Here is a 14,959-nt window from a genome sequence, read left to right on the forward strand (position 1 = left end):
GGCTCGATCCCATAACACCGAGATCACGTCCTGAGCCGAAGGCAGACGCTTAACGACTGTGCCACGCAGGCATCCCTCTACTTTATTTTCTGACTTGCTGTCTTGCAGAGTCCACACCCCCGTATCACCTGTCAGACTGCCTCCTTCCTCATGATTAGATTTCAGTTAAAGAGGTGGTGTGGTTCCTTCTCATGGTCTTCACTTTAGGGCGGCTCTTAACGTCAGATGTCCAGTCATTGCTGATGCTGGTTTGGAGTCTTTGGTCCTGACTTCTAAAAAAGTTAATTAGCTCTTTGTTTTTTGCTTTTGCAGAAACAGAACCAAAAGATGCAGGATCCGAGAAATCCAGTGGAGTGGTGCGGTTAAATACTGTGCGGCAAATTATTGAACTGGTGAGGAAAGGCCATATTGTTGGAAAGAATTGGGTCATAGTTTGCCGCAGTCCTTTTTGGAACAAAATCTGTATTTTAGTAATCATTAAATGTTAATGGTAAAAAAATGAATATAAACATAAGCTGCTGCATTGTGTGGAAATCAGTCAATGTTGAATGGCAGTGATGTACTGTTTTTTTCAGAGTTCTAAACATTATACCAAATAACCTGTTAATTCATTTTCTCAGAAGTGGGCATAATGTGGAGGAAAACATTTTCTTCTTTTTGATTTAAACTGACAAGCGTTACCTGATGTAACCTTTACTTAAGACAAACTCTTTGCTGCTCTGTGACTTTACATACTCACTTATATAACTTCTCCCCATTTCTAACAGGACAAGCACGCATTGTTGGATGTGACTCCTAAAGCTGTGGACCTGTTGAATTACACTCAGTGGTTCCCGATTGTGATTTTTTTCAACCCAGACTCTAGACAAGGTGTCAAAACCATGAGACAAAGGTTGAATCCAACGTCCAACAAAAGTTCTCGGAAGTTATATGATCAAGCCAATAAGCTTAAAAAAACTTGTGCACATCTTTTTACAGGTAAGTGAAATTTAAAATGTTGTCTCTTTGCTCCACAGTTGGAAATAGAGAATTGAAGAATGGAAGAAATAAGAAAATAATCTGAATAAAGAAGAGTAATCTGAAATCCTCTTCATGACTCCTTGAATAGAAACTAATCCTATAAAATGATACTAGACTCATGGCATTTGTATATTTGATTTTGTTTGAAAATGACTGTAAAGATCCATGACATGCAAAAATTGGTCATTTTGATGGGTTTAAATTTTTGTGTGAGACTACAGGCCAGCAATTGAGCCCAATGCACCATCCAGCACCCACATCTCTATATAGATTCTATCACTGTTCTCTCTTTACCATGCATGTGTGCACTAACAGTGGTAGGAAAGTGGTTTCATTATTTAAGAAGGTCCCCAAAATAGAAACTTGAACACTCTGTGTATTAGATGATATTAAGGATTTATTACTCCCATTTTTGGGATAATAAATGATGCTGTGATTATGTTTAAAAATAAAGTCTTTATCTTCTAGAAATGTATACTAAATAAAATATTCATGGATGGACCTAATATATATTTATGGATGACCTAATATGATGCCTAGCATTTGCTTAAATAATCTTTGGTGAGGAGAATGGGTGGGGATATAGACAAGACTGGCCAAGAGTTGATAGTTGTTGAAGCTGGGTACTGTAGACAGGGAAGTTCATGTTCTCTCTGCTTTGTATATGGTTAAAATTTCACATAATACAATTTTTTTAAGTTCCTGAAATGAAGACCCACTGCTACTATTCCTTATAAAAGTAAAATAATCTAAGAATGTAGCATGTTTAGTAACTGAATATATGCAGTACCTATGTGTGTGACTAGTTCTGTGAATGTGGTATAATTCAGAGCTTAAAAGGGTTATATCAAGTTTTTGGTCAACGCAGTTTTGTGGGAGCAACATGAGGGGACTATATGAATAGAAAATCCTCAGAGTAATGATAGCTTTTTGAGTTGTGTGCTGCTCACCCTCTACCTATGTTATTTTTAGCGTATCTGACACTGGGCGGGGCAGGGGTAGATGAATGTATGTCCACATTGGACTCTTGTTTTATTGTCACTGGCTTTTCTTGTTAAAGAGATGCTCTGTTTACCACTGTGGTGAAATGCTGAAACTGACAGGTAATTTAGCCAAATGTACAGGAGAGAGTGGTCTATAATAAACTGGGTTTTTGTGACTGTAGAGTCTTAAGACCTTGTGCTTTTGATACATTCATAATCTTGCCTCTCTTGTTTTTACTACTGCTACTACTTATGGTAATAATAATGTAATTATTATTATTATTACTATTTTTATTACAGCAGTAGCTAACAGTGGTCTAGCGTTTCATGTTTGCTTATTAGACCATAAGAAAGGCTAGCAACTTCTGCAAGGTGACACACATCTAATTCATGGCTGAGCCCAGATAAAATGTGGTGTCTCTGTGTGTCCAATTTTCTTTATGTTACAGCACAGATGTATTTTTTAATGCCGGAAAGGGTCAGAGTGTAATTCCTCCATTGAACAGATAATTCGTCCATTTAACCAAGACCTGCAGGATTGTGACTGATACTAAACATACCCCCACCTCATCCCCTCCTCCTGCCTTTGCTTAAGTTGACTGAATGACTAGGGGCTTACCTCAGAGTTGAATTTGGGGTTCAGGCGAGGATAGGAGATACCAAGAAGGGAAATAAACTTATGGCATTTTTTTGAGTTAATGAGTAGGAATAATAGAACTGCTCTGATGAATACAGTAATTCAAAATCCAGGGTTATGTTGCAGGTGGTCTCCCAGGCTCAATATCCTTCTTTTCCCTTGTTGCACAGTAGTGAGAAGGTCCCATTTCCTGCAGATGAGTATTTAATTATGACAATATTAAAATGACTCCCATTGCAAACTCAGGATACTCCTTAGTTAAGCAGAGATGACAAGGGAAGTTTTATTCTGAGATATGCCCCAAAGCAAGTTAATTTTCATTGTAAGTTAAAATGTTAGGCTGCGCTTCTTTCCCAGTTTAAAAAGTTTTACTACAGGATGCTTTACTGTATACTTGTCACAAAGTTATTTTTCAAACATACGGTTTGAATTACATGTTTTCTTGAAATTCCTGAAGCACGCAGTTCATGGTTTGAAGACCAATGAAATGGAATTGTGGACTGAGAAACCCAGGCAGGGCCACCATTTATGTGAAATCATGGGATTTTTAAAGTACCACAGGATATTCTAGCACTTTTATCAGCTTCCCAAGGTTTCAGTAATGTAAAATTTTCACAGTTCTCTCCTGGGACTCTGCAAGTACTAAACAAAGGCTACTGATTATTATTAGTGATATTAGTGATATAAAACCTATTTTATTATTTTTCAATATCACATGTTAAAAACAAAAATAATTCCATGTCATTATACAGTCTTTGAAAAGGCTTGAGGGGAAAAAGTGAAACTTGTATCAGCTGAAAGAACCCAAACTGCAGTAGCCAGTTCTTGGTTTCCCAGGGAAGGCAGAGACTGGTAACCAGAGGAAGTAGATGGAAGGTGCTGTACGCTCTGGCTGGGGCACCTTGGTTGATGGTTGCTCGTTTAGAGGGGGTCCCTGCCACATGAATAGGTTTATTGAGATTTAATTTACATACCCTACAATTCACTCATTAAAGTGCACAATTCGGTGGTTTTTAGTCTATTCAGAGCTGTACAGCCATCACCACAGTCAATGTTAGGATGTTTTCATCACCCTAAAAAGAAACCCAGTATCCGTTAGCAGTCATTCCAGTTTCTCCCTACCCGTCCAGCCGTACATACCACCTTCTGCTGTTGGACTTCCCAACACCCTCCTTGGCTGGGGAGGGAGTAATGACCACACTTGTGCCAGGGCTGGGAATGGATGCCCTCAGAGTCCCAGGACTCCCAGCCAAGGCAGAGGCTGAGTGCAGATTCTTTAGAAATTTCACTGGCTGGAGTTTGAGAGATGCATTAAGCCTATCCAAGGGATATAGGCCTAGTCCAGAGGTTAGGAGCAACAGGAATTAACTGATGCCTATAGCATATAATAACGCTTACAGTCAAAGAATCTGAAAAACCTAATGAGCAGAAGCCAACAGTAAACCAGAGGTACTTGACTGCAAGGGAAGGCAATATCATAGTTGTGCCCCCACCTCTTAAAAGGAGGTCATGTGCATAAGTTAGATGGTACCATCATAGTCTGTGTTACCTTTATAGGGGGCTTAAGAAATTAGCTACTATGAGGGTTTGGTGGTTGGTTTTTTTTTTTCCCCCCATATACTTGATTCAATGTGAATTCAGTAGGAGGTCTTATGACTTTTTCATTCTATAAGGAGGCATGAACATATTTTCTGCATTTCATAGATGGCCCTTTTAACTTTAGGTTTTCCTCATGATAAATACAGATTATATTCATCTCAAATGACTCCAACATAAAGCTCAAAAAGCAGCTTAATGTATACATTTACTGCAAACCACTCGTTTCTGGGGTGTAAAATCTCACTTCCATATTTAAATATTGTGGCATCATATTTTACCTGGGAACACAATAATCTTTGCAAAGTACCATGATTAAGGATACAAAAGTCCATAAGGATACAAAAGTCCAAGGAATCAAGGTTAATTTTCCTTGAATTATCCAATATATCAGTTTATTCTAATGCTATAAATAACTGATAACCAAGGAAATTTTAAGCTCATTTAGGATTTTCCAAGGCCAGGGTCAGAACATTTTAAAAGAAAGAATGGTACAGGTTACTAGGAAGAAAACTTGAAATGTAGTTGCTTAAAAATTGCTTAATGGTTCTTTTTTGGCTATATATATAGCATTACAAAGACTTCAGGATAGGTGGACCAGGGGGGCCTGACTTTTATACCAACAAGCCCGTTTTCTTTTGGGTGCTACACATAATGCCATATCCTTTAATAAAAGACAATGGCACAGTTTAAAAAAAAATCCTAATTTACCTGCAGTCTGATCACTTTAGGCCCAACTTAATTTATTATTCTGGAGCAATTTGACCAGTTTATCCCTGTTAGGTCCATAAATTAATGTTGCTGGAGAACGGCTGCATATGTTTTACTTGGTTGGTATTTTGTATTTGTTTTTAGATGGGCTCTGCTGTGTGGTGGCTAAGGCAATAGGTTCTAAAAGCAAACTTCAGAGTTTGCATCTAGGTTTCTTCACTTGTTTGGTGTAAAGCCTTGGGCTATTCTCACTACTGTGTCTCAATTCCTCTTCTGCAAAATGGGGACAGTAGCGATACCTACTTTGTAAGGTTTGGATAAACAAGAAATGAGCTCGTCCGTGTAAGGTTATTTGGAAAAGTGCTTGGTTGATCCGTAGTACTGTTATGTAAGCTATATTTCATTCTGAATAGAAAATATATATTCTTTGAATACACACCTGTAGAGTTTGGTTAATCTGTATACATATTCTAAAATATTTAAGCCTATCAAAATTATTTACACTTAAATGTTACCTTTAGTATTTTTTTGGAGATACCCAACAGTAAATTTGTGTATGTTTTTCTTATTTATAACATACATGCGTATAAAACAATCTTTATAGTATTTGTTTTAGATGTGTTTTCTTTGCTCTTAAAAACACAGTTGTTAAAAACATATCTTTTAAAGGTAGCTTTTCTGAAAAATAGACACTCTGAAAAGAAAGTAATTCATTTTTAGCTTTGTAACATTCATCTGTAATGTAAACTCCCAACAGCTAGACCAGTAATGGTTTTAATTACATTCAGCTGAAGGGATTTATTGTTCAAGTATGTGCGTACTTTCTCTTGCATTTGCCGAAGTTTTAATTCAGATATGACAGAAATGAGTAAAATTATGTGAAGTCACATTTTTAATAAACATTGTTCTGGGAGTTGATGCAAACCTTTTGTTTACATTTCTATAGCTACTATCAACCTAAATTCAGCCAATGATAGTTGGTTTGGCAGCTTGAAGGACACAATTCAGCATCAGCAAGGAGAAGCAGTTTGGGTCTCTGAAGGAAAGGTATGTGGCATAGATACTCTGCTATGGGGTGAGAGTCCATGTTCTGAATCTTTTCTCAGGAGGGTAGTGAATGTAGAAAACCATGCCCATTTGAAGTGATTCCAGCATGTGTGCTAATCATGTTTGAAATTTTATAAATTCTCTGAAAAAGTAATAAAATGAAGGGACCTTTCAAAGAAAAGTAGAATGTGATGTATGTGACCCTACATTCACTTCCCTTTTACTTTTAACGTAGTAACTAGTGTTGTATTCCAAGCACACTAATCAGAGCTTACAAGAACTTCTGCTGAGCTCCACAGCTTACTAAGGAATCAGGAAAGTCAGCATGAAAGGGAGAGGTGAGGATGAGGGTCATGGAGAATATATTTAAAAATTAAGAAAAGGAAAAGCTAGCAGAGTTGGAATCATTTGCTTAGAAGATTGGAGGAGAATATGTCCTAGGAATTCGGAATTCAAGTGGGTTGGTAAGAAGGTGCTCAGAAGCTTGTGTAGGCTTCTAAAATTGGCTAGCTTCTCATCCGTGCAGGTAGTTTTCCCACAGTTCTATTGAAGGGAGGAAGCAGAGAGATTGCACAATTTCCTGTGGTTCTAGGCTTTGATGCTAGTATTCTGAAGTCCACCTGAATTGAACTAGTTTGTGAGATGTCAGAGGATTTTGTTGCGAAAGTGACTCAATTACCAATTAGATTGTTGAGTCCTAGTCTTGCCCTTTGGAAACTGCATGCTTAGTCAAGGTGTCTAGCATCTTCCGAGTGCTTACAGCCTGCTGAGGTTCTGTGCTAGCCTCCTTTGTGAGAACAGGTCGAACAGGACAGAGCTTCCTTCCTCAAAGATTTGAGAACTTTGTGGAGGAATGGAGAGGTGTGCAGAACCAGGCAGTGTACATTTATTACAGGAGACAAGTATTAGAAAAAGCTGGGAAGGAGCCCAAATTCTTGAAGAGAAGCACAACAGTCTGAGGATGCATGGCTCAGTAGTGGGATACAGCACAGCAGTAAGGATAGATAGGGTGGAGGGCTCCTAATTGAATCCCTGCACAAAAAATTAACTTAGTAATCTCAGGCCAAGTGATTTAAGGAAGATAAAGATGACTTCCCTTTCTAGAACATGTCAAAGTTTCAGTCACTTGGCTGTGCCCTTGGGAATTTTCTTGAGTCCCCACTCCCAGGAGCCATGTTGACCCCACTGACCCTCCGACACAAATTCCTCTAGATGGAAGGGATGGATGATGACCCTGAAGACCGCATGTCCTACTTAACTGCCATGGGCGCAGACTATCTGAGTTGCGACAGCCGCCTCATCAGTGACTTTGAAGACACCGACGGCGAAGGAGGCGCGTACACTGACAATGAGCTGGATGAGCCAGCTGAGGAGCCACTGGTGTCTTCCATCACCCGCTCCTCGGAGCCGGTGCAGCATGAGGAGGTGAGGCGAGGCAGGCCACAGGCTGTGAGGCCATGAGCAGGAAAAGGAGGGTCCGCTGTTTCACTTCAGTTCTTCTGGACAACTGTTTATTCAGTGTGCCGTGGAAGGTATTCCTAAGAGTTGGAACTGATGGCTTCTAGGGGGTTTCTGATTCAAAGTCAATGCCTGTACGATAGCATTTGTGGTCCATGGGAAAGCCAGACAGGAACTCAGTGCTGAGAGAGGTTGAGTGATCAGCACTCATCACACCGATGTTCTCGAGCATGATGGTTACACTAAACAGATTTATGTGCCAGCTGTCCAAATTATAAGTGGAACATTATTTTTAAATACAATTTTGTTGTATTTACTTGTAACCTTTGATTAGGTCTCTTTGTACTTTTAGGTGTCCTTGCTTTTTCTTATCCATCCTACCTTTAACCTTTCTAATCTTGCCAAAACTCCTGAGTATTTCCCCATCAGTTTCCTTCTCTCTTGTACTTCAATTTTTTAATTGAGTTTATGATCAGATATACATCTGATTATGTGTACTGTGCATCCACCGGTGAATAGACAGCTTTTGTGATCCTAGAGATCGTGTCAACAGCACTAAGTTAGGACCAGTTATTAGTTGCACCTCAGAGAACATTGGGATAACGTAGATGAGGTTATCCATACATTTGAATAGTTACTCTTCTGGACTTCTCTTTACCAAGTCAGCTCACTTTGGTGAACGGTTTTATTCTTTAAGAAACAAAAGTACTAAAAAAATAAGTTGAAGCAGGGATAAAACCCACCAAGGCCAAAAAATTAGTATATACCAGTGGACAAGTTATAAAGAATAAATTAACTCCCTGATGTCTCCAGGTGTAGATGAGCTAATGCTTAAAAATATTGACAGCTATAAGTGATAAAAGAGATTTTAGACTTCAGGAGGACTTGGGGGGGGATTATTTTAAAGGAGGAGACTACTACAATGGATGCTAGTTAAAAAAAAATATCTTCAGCATTTGCTAATGGGAATATGCAGGTATCTGCCTTCAGTAAAGCAGCACTGGGTCAGTATCCCAATTTATGCAAGTTATGAACCTCAACTTCTGAACTTCTTGCAGCTTGGCAGAACTCCAGCAAAGCAGATGAATGTTCTCTTCTTTTTGCTGGGATCTTCTTGTTGTGAATGAACCTTTATGTCTTGTAGAGCATAAGGAAACCCAGCCCAGAGCCACGAGCTCAGATGAGGAGGGCTGCTAGCAGAGATCAACTTAGGGACAGTAGCCCACCCCCAGCATTCAAGCCAGAGCCGCCTAAGGTATGTGGCTGGGAAGCCCACGATGGGGAGGAAGAGTAAGCAGACACCTGGACAGCTTCCTGCATAGCCAGGAAGAGCACACACAATGAGATGGTGTTGAATTATGTTTTTGGCTCACTCTTTTAGTATTAAAACGTGTCTTTTGGTTTGTTGGGTGAACCCCAAAATTAGGGAAGAGTGAAAAGAAGGAAAGGCAGTTTCAGAGAGCATACAGTTTTAGAACTGTTGGTATTTTATTTATTTATTTACATATTCACTTTTCATTATTTTATTTATTATAAAAATTTTTTTTGTAGGAAGAATAAAAATTTGACAAATACTGAATGTCCAGAAGCACCTATCTCAGGAATTTGTTTTTCTTTTTCAGTTAGAGTTTTCTGTCCACAGTCTAATACCAGAAAATTCCTACCGATGGTTTACTAAAGAAAACAATCACCATCACTGTTTATGATGCCTCTCATTATGAGGACAGCTTAATTTATTTTTAAATTTAAATCATTACTCAGAACAGAATCAATAATAAGAACACATGGTGTATGTCATATGACTTTTTTAACCCCCTTTCTGAATCAACTCTATAAATACAGGGTTCCTCTAATAACCCAATAAAATTTCTCCATTTAACTCAATACTTTAGATAGGAAGAAAGTAATCACAGATTATGTGAGCTCTCAGAAATAGTGACCTAATAAAATATATCACTGAAAAGGTACAAGCAGGCCTAGGATTGAAGTATGAAGGAAAAGTGGCCGTTAGTGTTATATGCTGCCCTTCCCGCTCCAGTCTCATTCATGGCTGGACAGAGGCCTTCCCTCTGGGCTAGGGCATGCACACTTGGTATGTGAACTCAGGATCCCACTCTTCGATCTTAAACCCCCCTGACTCATTCTGAGGTCTTCTCCAAGATACTAATCTTAATCTCCTCTAGTACAAAAGTAGGTCTGATCTGCCTCTACACTTGTAGGCCTCCCAGCCCTTCCCCAACACCCTCTTGGTTTCCTAGAGCTCTTAATACTCTTTTGTAGGAAGCAAGGTAAGGCTCAGGATGTCCAACCAGTGCCTGTTTGTCCTGTAGTATTTGATTCCTTGTCAGAATGGTATTTGTTGACTACCTCTGGAAACTGATCAGGAAATGGGAGTGTATTAAATCACTAATACAGATTTGAAAATAAACTGAAAGCCCAAGGTAAAAATATGTTCATTGTTCTCTGCAGGCCAAAACCCAGAACAGAGAAGAATCCTTTGACTTCTCCAGATCCCATGAATATAAGTCAAACCCCTCAGCTGTTGCTGGTAATGAAGTTTCTGGGGCATCTACCAAAGGTTATCCTCCTCCTGTTGCAGTAAAACCTGCCTTTGGAAGGTCTATACTGAAGCCCTCCACTCCTGTCCCTCCCCCAGAGAGTGAGGAGGTGGGAGAGGGCAGTGAGGAGCTAGAAGGCACTCCCAAGTCTGTCCTGGGCAAAGTGAAAATATTTGAAAAGATGGATCACAAGGCAAGATTACAGAGAATGCAAGAGCTCCAAGAAGCACAGAATGCAAGGGTAATAATTTTTAAACCACTAGATTACCTTAGCATGTCAACAGTAAAAATGTTAAGTTTCATTTCATATAATGATTTGCAGTCCTTTTTTCACTGGCACAGACATGAAAAGGATGTTCACATGGCTGATACCACAGGCACATGCTATGTGTATGTCATTTCCAGATTGCCAGCTATCACTGTATCCCTTTTTCTTCTAATCAAGAAAGCCCAACAGTATAGGTGAAAAAAATTCTGCTTTTCATATCTCAGAACTTCATATCAGGTTCTGGAATGGAGAAGTATGACAAGAGAATCAGCGCCTCTCTGAAGTTATTTTTCATTAAACATCTGTTGTATTTGTTTGGTAACTGAATTTGAATTTGCTCTCAGATTTGCCGTAGAAACTAAGCAAACCTTGGATGCTAAATTGAAAGGCTCATAGATTGTACTTCTTGATACTGTTTGAATTTCTGTACCATATGCACATCTAACCTTTCAAAGGTCAAAGAAGAATGTAAGTGAAGACTCATGGAACATATTCTGCCCAGTGAAAATGGGAGTTTTCTTCATTTAAGAAACAGCAGTAGTGCTTCTGAGCATTTTTCTTTTTCTGTTTTGTTTTGGCAGTAAAATATACATAACATTTACCATTTTAACCATTTTTTGCCATTTTAACTATTTTCTAAGTGTTCAGTGGCATTAAATACATTTAAAATGTTCTGCACTCATCACCACCATCCATCTCCAGAACTTTTTCATCCCTCTTCTCTGAAACTCCCTATCATCCCCTCCCCCTATCCCTGGTAAATACCGAACTACTTTCTGTATTCATGAATTTGACTACTTAGGAACCCCATTTAAATGGAATCATACAGTATTTGTCCTTGTTGTAGCATGTGGCAGAATTTCATTGCTTTTAAACATTTTTCTTATTTGACATGTAATACCAGGCACTCACATACAACCATAAAAACTAGAGAGTTGAGTCTATTTTTCCTCCTCTACTTAAAATGGGATTGGAAAATGGGACCAGCAATCATTCATTCTTTCCCTTTTGTTCTTTTTTTTTTTTTCCTCTTAATTGCCACAGATTGAAATTGCTCAGAAGCATCCTGATATCTATGCAGTTCCAATCAAAACACACAGGGCAGACCCTGGCCCTTCCCAGCACACAAGGTAAGGGGTGCTCAGCGGTATTAGGTTTAAAATGGGGGCTGGTCTAAGACTTGGACTCCTAAGAAAGAATTTCTTCACTTACATTTCAGTGTAACAAGAAGACTTTTTTTTTCTTGGCCAACTATTTACCTTTTTTTCAGTCAAAAATTTTTTTAAAAAGATTTGTTTATTTTAGGGCACATGCAGGAGGGGCAGAGGGAAAGGGAGAGAATCTCCAGCAGACTCCCTGCTGAGTGCAGAGAGGACTCGGGGCTGGATCTTACTGTGGAGATCATGACCTGAACCCAAGTCGAGAGTTAGATGCTTAACTGACTGAGCCACCCAGGCACCCCTATAATTTTTTTTTAAATGTAAATACCACTGGGCTTTCAAAGAATTGCATGCTGGTTATATTTGGCCTTTCCCAATGCACAGTCAGTATGTTGTCTTTGGAAGTGCTAATGAGTGACCCAGGAAGGGTGGTCTGAGAACTTGTGAGTTTCTCTCTATAACTCCCTTATAACCACCCAGATAGATGCAGGTGGATGAGGGGCCCTCTCTCCCTGTATGTGCTCAGGCCTTGAGATGCAGCGCAGGCAGCCTCCAACACAGTCATTCCATGAGATTGAAAGCACATCAGTGATAAAGGCAGGAGAGATTCAATGCCCTGGAGTCCCAGCTTAAGAGGTTCTCCCATTTTCACAGGGCTGAGCGCTGCTCGATCCCAGGACCTTGAGATCACAACCTGAGCCGAAACCAAGAGTCGGATGCTTAATCAGCTGCCCCACTCAGGCGCCCCTTATTCAGTCAAATTTAATTATAAAGATTATAGAGTCAAAATTTCACCGACAAAGTGTAATCACTGACATATCAAATTAGTCCCCTTTGACACACTGAAGCACAGATATGTTAAATTATATTGGGATAGCACATGAGCAGAAGTCCTGGGGCTTAGACACTAATTGTTTTGTCACTAATATATTCTGGCTCTTAGTCAAGCTCCTTAATTCCTTTGCATCCATAGCAAAGTCAGGCCACGTGTGCTGAACTGTGGTCTGAAGGGAAGGTGACAATCAATTGACCGGTGTTGGTAAGATGCTTTATATTTAAAATGCTACATAAGCATTAGGAACTATGGCAGTGTCTTCCTGTTGAGGTTTTTATACTTGGATTGTTTCCTGCTTCTGAGAATAGAAAAAAAAAAAAGTCACATTTTCCTATGGCCAACCTGACTGGAAGCTAGTGTCTAGTTTTACAGCAATAGAAAACAAGAGGCAAATTTCTTCTTTAACAGTTGAACCGTGGTATAGCCAACCAGGTGGCCACTCGCTGGGTGAGCTTGTAGCCAAAGACACAGGGGTGGGGAAGGCACCCTCAGTCCAGTGGGGAAATTCTTAGGTCAGGGAGCACAGGGCTGGCTTCCTCACTCATAGCCCAAGTGGGCATTGGCCTTAACCTGTTACTCCCCCACGATGAACCTGAAGCGGGGCCAAAAGTGGCTCTGGTCTGTCAGCAAAGTGTGGCATGTGTCTCAGAGGTTTGCTCAGTCCTGTGCACAGGGCCGTACTGCCACAGGGCAGTCAGAAGCCATGGATGAGCTGTGGGATGCATTTAACACTCTCACTTTGTTAGTTCCAGGCCACCTGAGCCCCAGAAAGGTCCTTCCAGACTCTATCAGGATCCCAGAGGAAGTTATGGCAGTGATGCTGAAGAGGAAGAATACCGTCAGCAGCTGTCAGAACACTCAAAGCGCGGCTATTACGGCCAGCCTTCCCGGTACCGGGACACGGAGTTATAGATGACTACAACTTGACTCTTCCATCTCTCCGCTGGACCACCTCAGAGCACCACTCCCACTGATCCACGGGATGGTTCTTTCTAATGAAAGTGCACTGTGGAGATGTGGGACCTGAACTCCCATTTCCTGAAAGGGAGCCCAGGGGGAAACCAATGCAAACTAAGAACTGAAGGCTCTGTTTGTGGAACTGGGTCTTGGGAGTTTATGGCTTTTTGCTCAGAATTAAAAAAAACACTACAGTCTGATACTGTTACCTGTTTCAGTGGACCAAAATCTGTATTAATTCTGTTTGCATATTTTTAACATGTATATTAAGAAGTGATAACTATTTTCCCTCATTAATATCTGCCTTTGAGGACCGTTTCAATGAGAGACGGAATGTGAAAAAGGAATTAAAATACTGTCACGCTCAGACTAAATTCAAAGAAATATTTTATTACAATTCTAAGTGCCTTTGATGAGAAGTGTCTTAAATTTTCTACCTTTGAAGCTTTATGCAAAGCCATAATGGACTAAAACTTTTTGACTAAAGTTTTATACCAGCTTATTAGTTATGGTTTTCTCTGCACTGTGTCATCTTTTCAAGGCATTTGTCTTTGTAATATTTTCCATAAAATCTGACTGTATATATAGTAGCTATACTTGGTAGTTCAGCTACCAGTGCTAAATGGCTTGAAGACCAAGAAATTGGTATAGAAATTTTTTGTTTTAAAACCATGTGCTCCACAAAAGCAGATACTTGGAAAAACCGTATTTCCAAAAGCGTGTGTATGACAGCAGTTTTGTAATTTAATAAAAAGGAGGATATTGCAATCAATAAGTTGCCTTGTGGTAGATTTCTACACTAGTTCCTATTTCTAAATGCAACTTCTATTTCAATTAGCGATCATGAAATGAAAACACATTCACTGCTGAACATGAAAATGGAGACCCGTGTGGAAAAGAAAATGAAACCCATCATCTCATCCTTCAGATAATTTTAGTGCATTTCCTTGGAGTACATATTTGTGGATGTCTGTATGTGTTATAATTAGGGGTATACCGTATTTTCAGTTCTGTTTTCTACTTCCTTTTTTTTTTTTTTTTAAGGATTTTATTCATTCATTAGAGGGTGAGCACAGCAGGGGGTGGTGGGGAAGAGGGACAAGCAGATTCCCTGCTGATCCCCATGACCCAGAGATCATGACCTGAGCCAAAATGAAGAGTCAGACGCTTAACCGACTGAGACACTGAGGTGCCTGTTTTCTACTTTTTCTATTTAACATTCTATCATGAACTTTTCTCACAGATGGTTAAAACTCAGGTATGCATCATTGCTAGTAACTGCAGAATAGTATATCCTATGACTTCATAACTAGACAATTCTGCTATCCTTGGTAGTTTGGATGGTTTCCAGTTTTTTGCCTCTTTTACATGAAATGTACCCCTGTGTATAACCCATTTCCGTACATTAATGATCAGCATTTTAATCCTTTTCTGCAGGTAGTTTCTCAGAAGTGGAATTACTGAGCAAAAGCATAAGGAATGTTTTTAAGGCTCTTAATGTTTTTACTGCCAAATTGCTTCCTAGAAAAGTTGCATCAATTTATACTCCCACAGTCACTCTTCAAAGGCTGAAATATGTTTAGAAGTTAAACAAGACAGCCCAGGAATTTAGGCTTGTATGAATCAAAACTACACTGAATTTAGGAAAGGAGAAGAGTCTTGGTTTCCATCAGGAGTCTTTTATAATATGAATTGCCGCAAAGGTGTTTAGCTTTGAGTCAGAAATTCA

At 39.5% G+C, this 14,959-nt stretch overlaps 1 protein-coding gene across 7 annotated transcripts in view; it reads left to right on the top strand.

Annotated features, from left to right (window-relative positions):
* TJP2 (tight junction protein 2) overlaps positions 1-14,005 on the top strand; it is a 114,123-nt gene extending 100,118 nt beyond the window's left edge. For 5 of the 7 annotated variants that reach the window (XM_045772602.2, XM_045772601.2, XM_045772599.2 and 2 more), the window contains 8 exons: positions 313-392; positions 768-978; positions 5,894-5,994; positions 7,207-7,419; positions 8,597-8,707; positions 9,922-10,251; positions 11,323-11,408; positions 13,020-14,005. In XM_045772602.2, the coding sequence (XP_045628558.2) occupies positions 313-392; positions 768-978; positions 5,894-5,994; positions 7,207-7,419; positions 8,597-8,707; positions 9,922-10,251; positions 11,323-11,408; positions 13,020-13,185 (1,298 nt within the window). In that variant the 3' untranslated portion in view covers positions 13,186-14,005. The remainder of the gene's footprint in view (positions 1-312; positions 393-767; positions 979-5,893; positions 5,995-7,206; positions 7,420-8,596; positions 8,708-9,921; positions 10,252-11,322; positions 11,409-13,019) is intronic. The other 2 variants (XM_045772604.2, XM_045772606.2) reach the window with 1 other exon arrangement.
* The last annotated feature ends 954 nt before the right edge of the window (positions 14,006-14,959 follow it).

The sequence above is a fragment of the Ursus americanus genome, chromosome 34 (genome assembly GCF_024610735.1).
Source record: "Ursus americanus isolate L20-20 chromosome 34, mUrsAme1.1.p, whole genome shotgun sequence".
Classification (NCBI taxonomy): Eukaryota; Metazoa; Chordata; class Mammalia; order Carnivora; family Ursidae; genus Ursus; species Ursus americanus.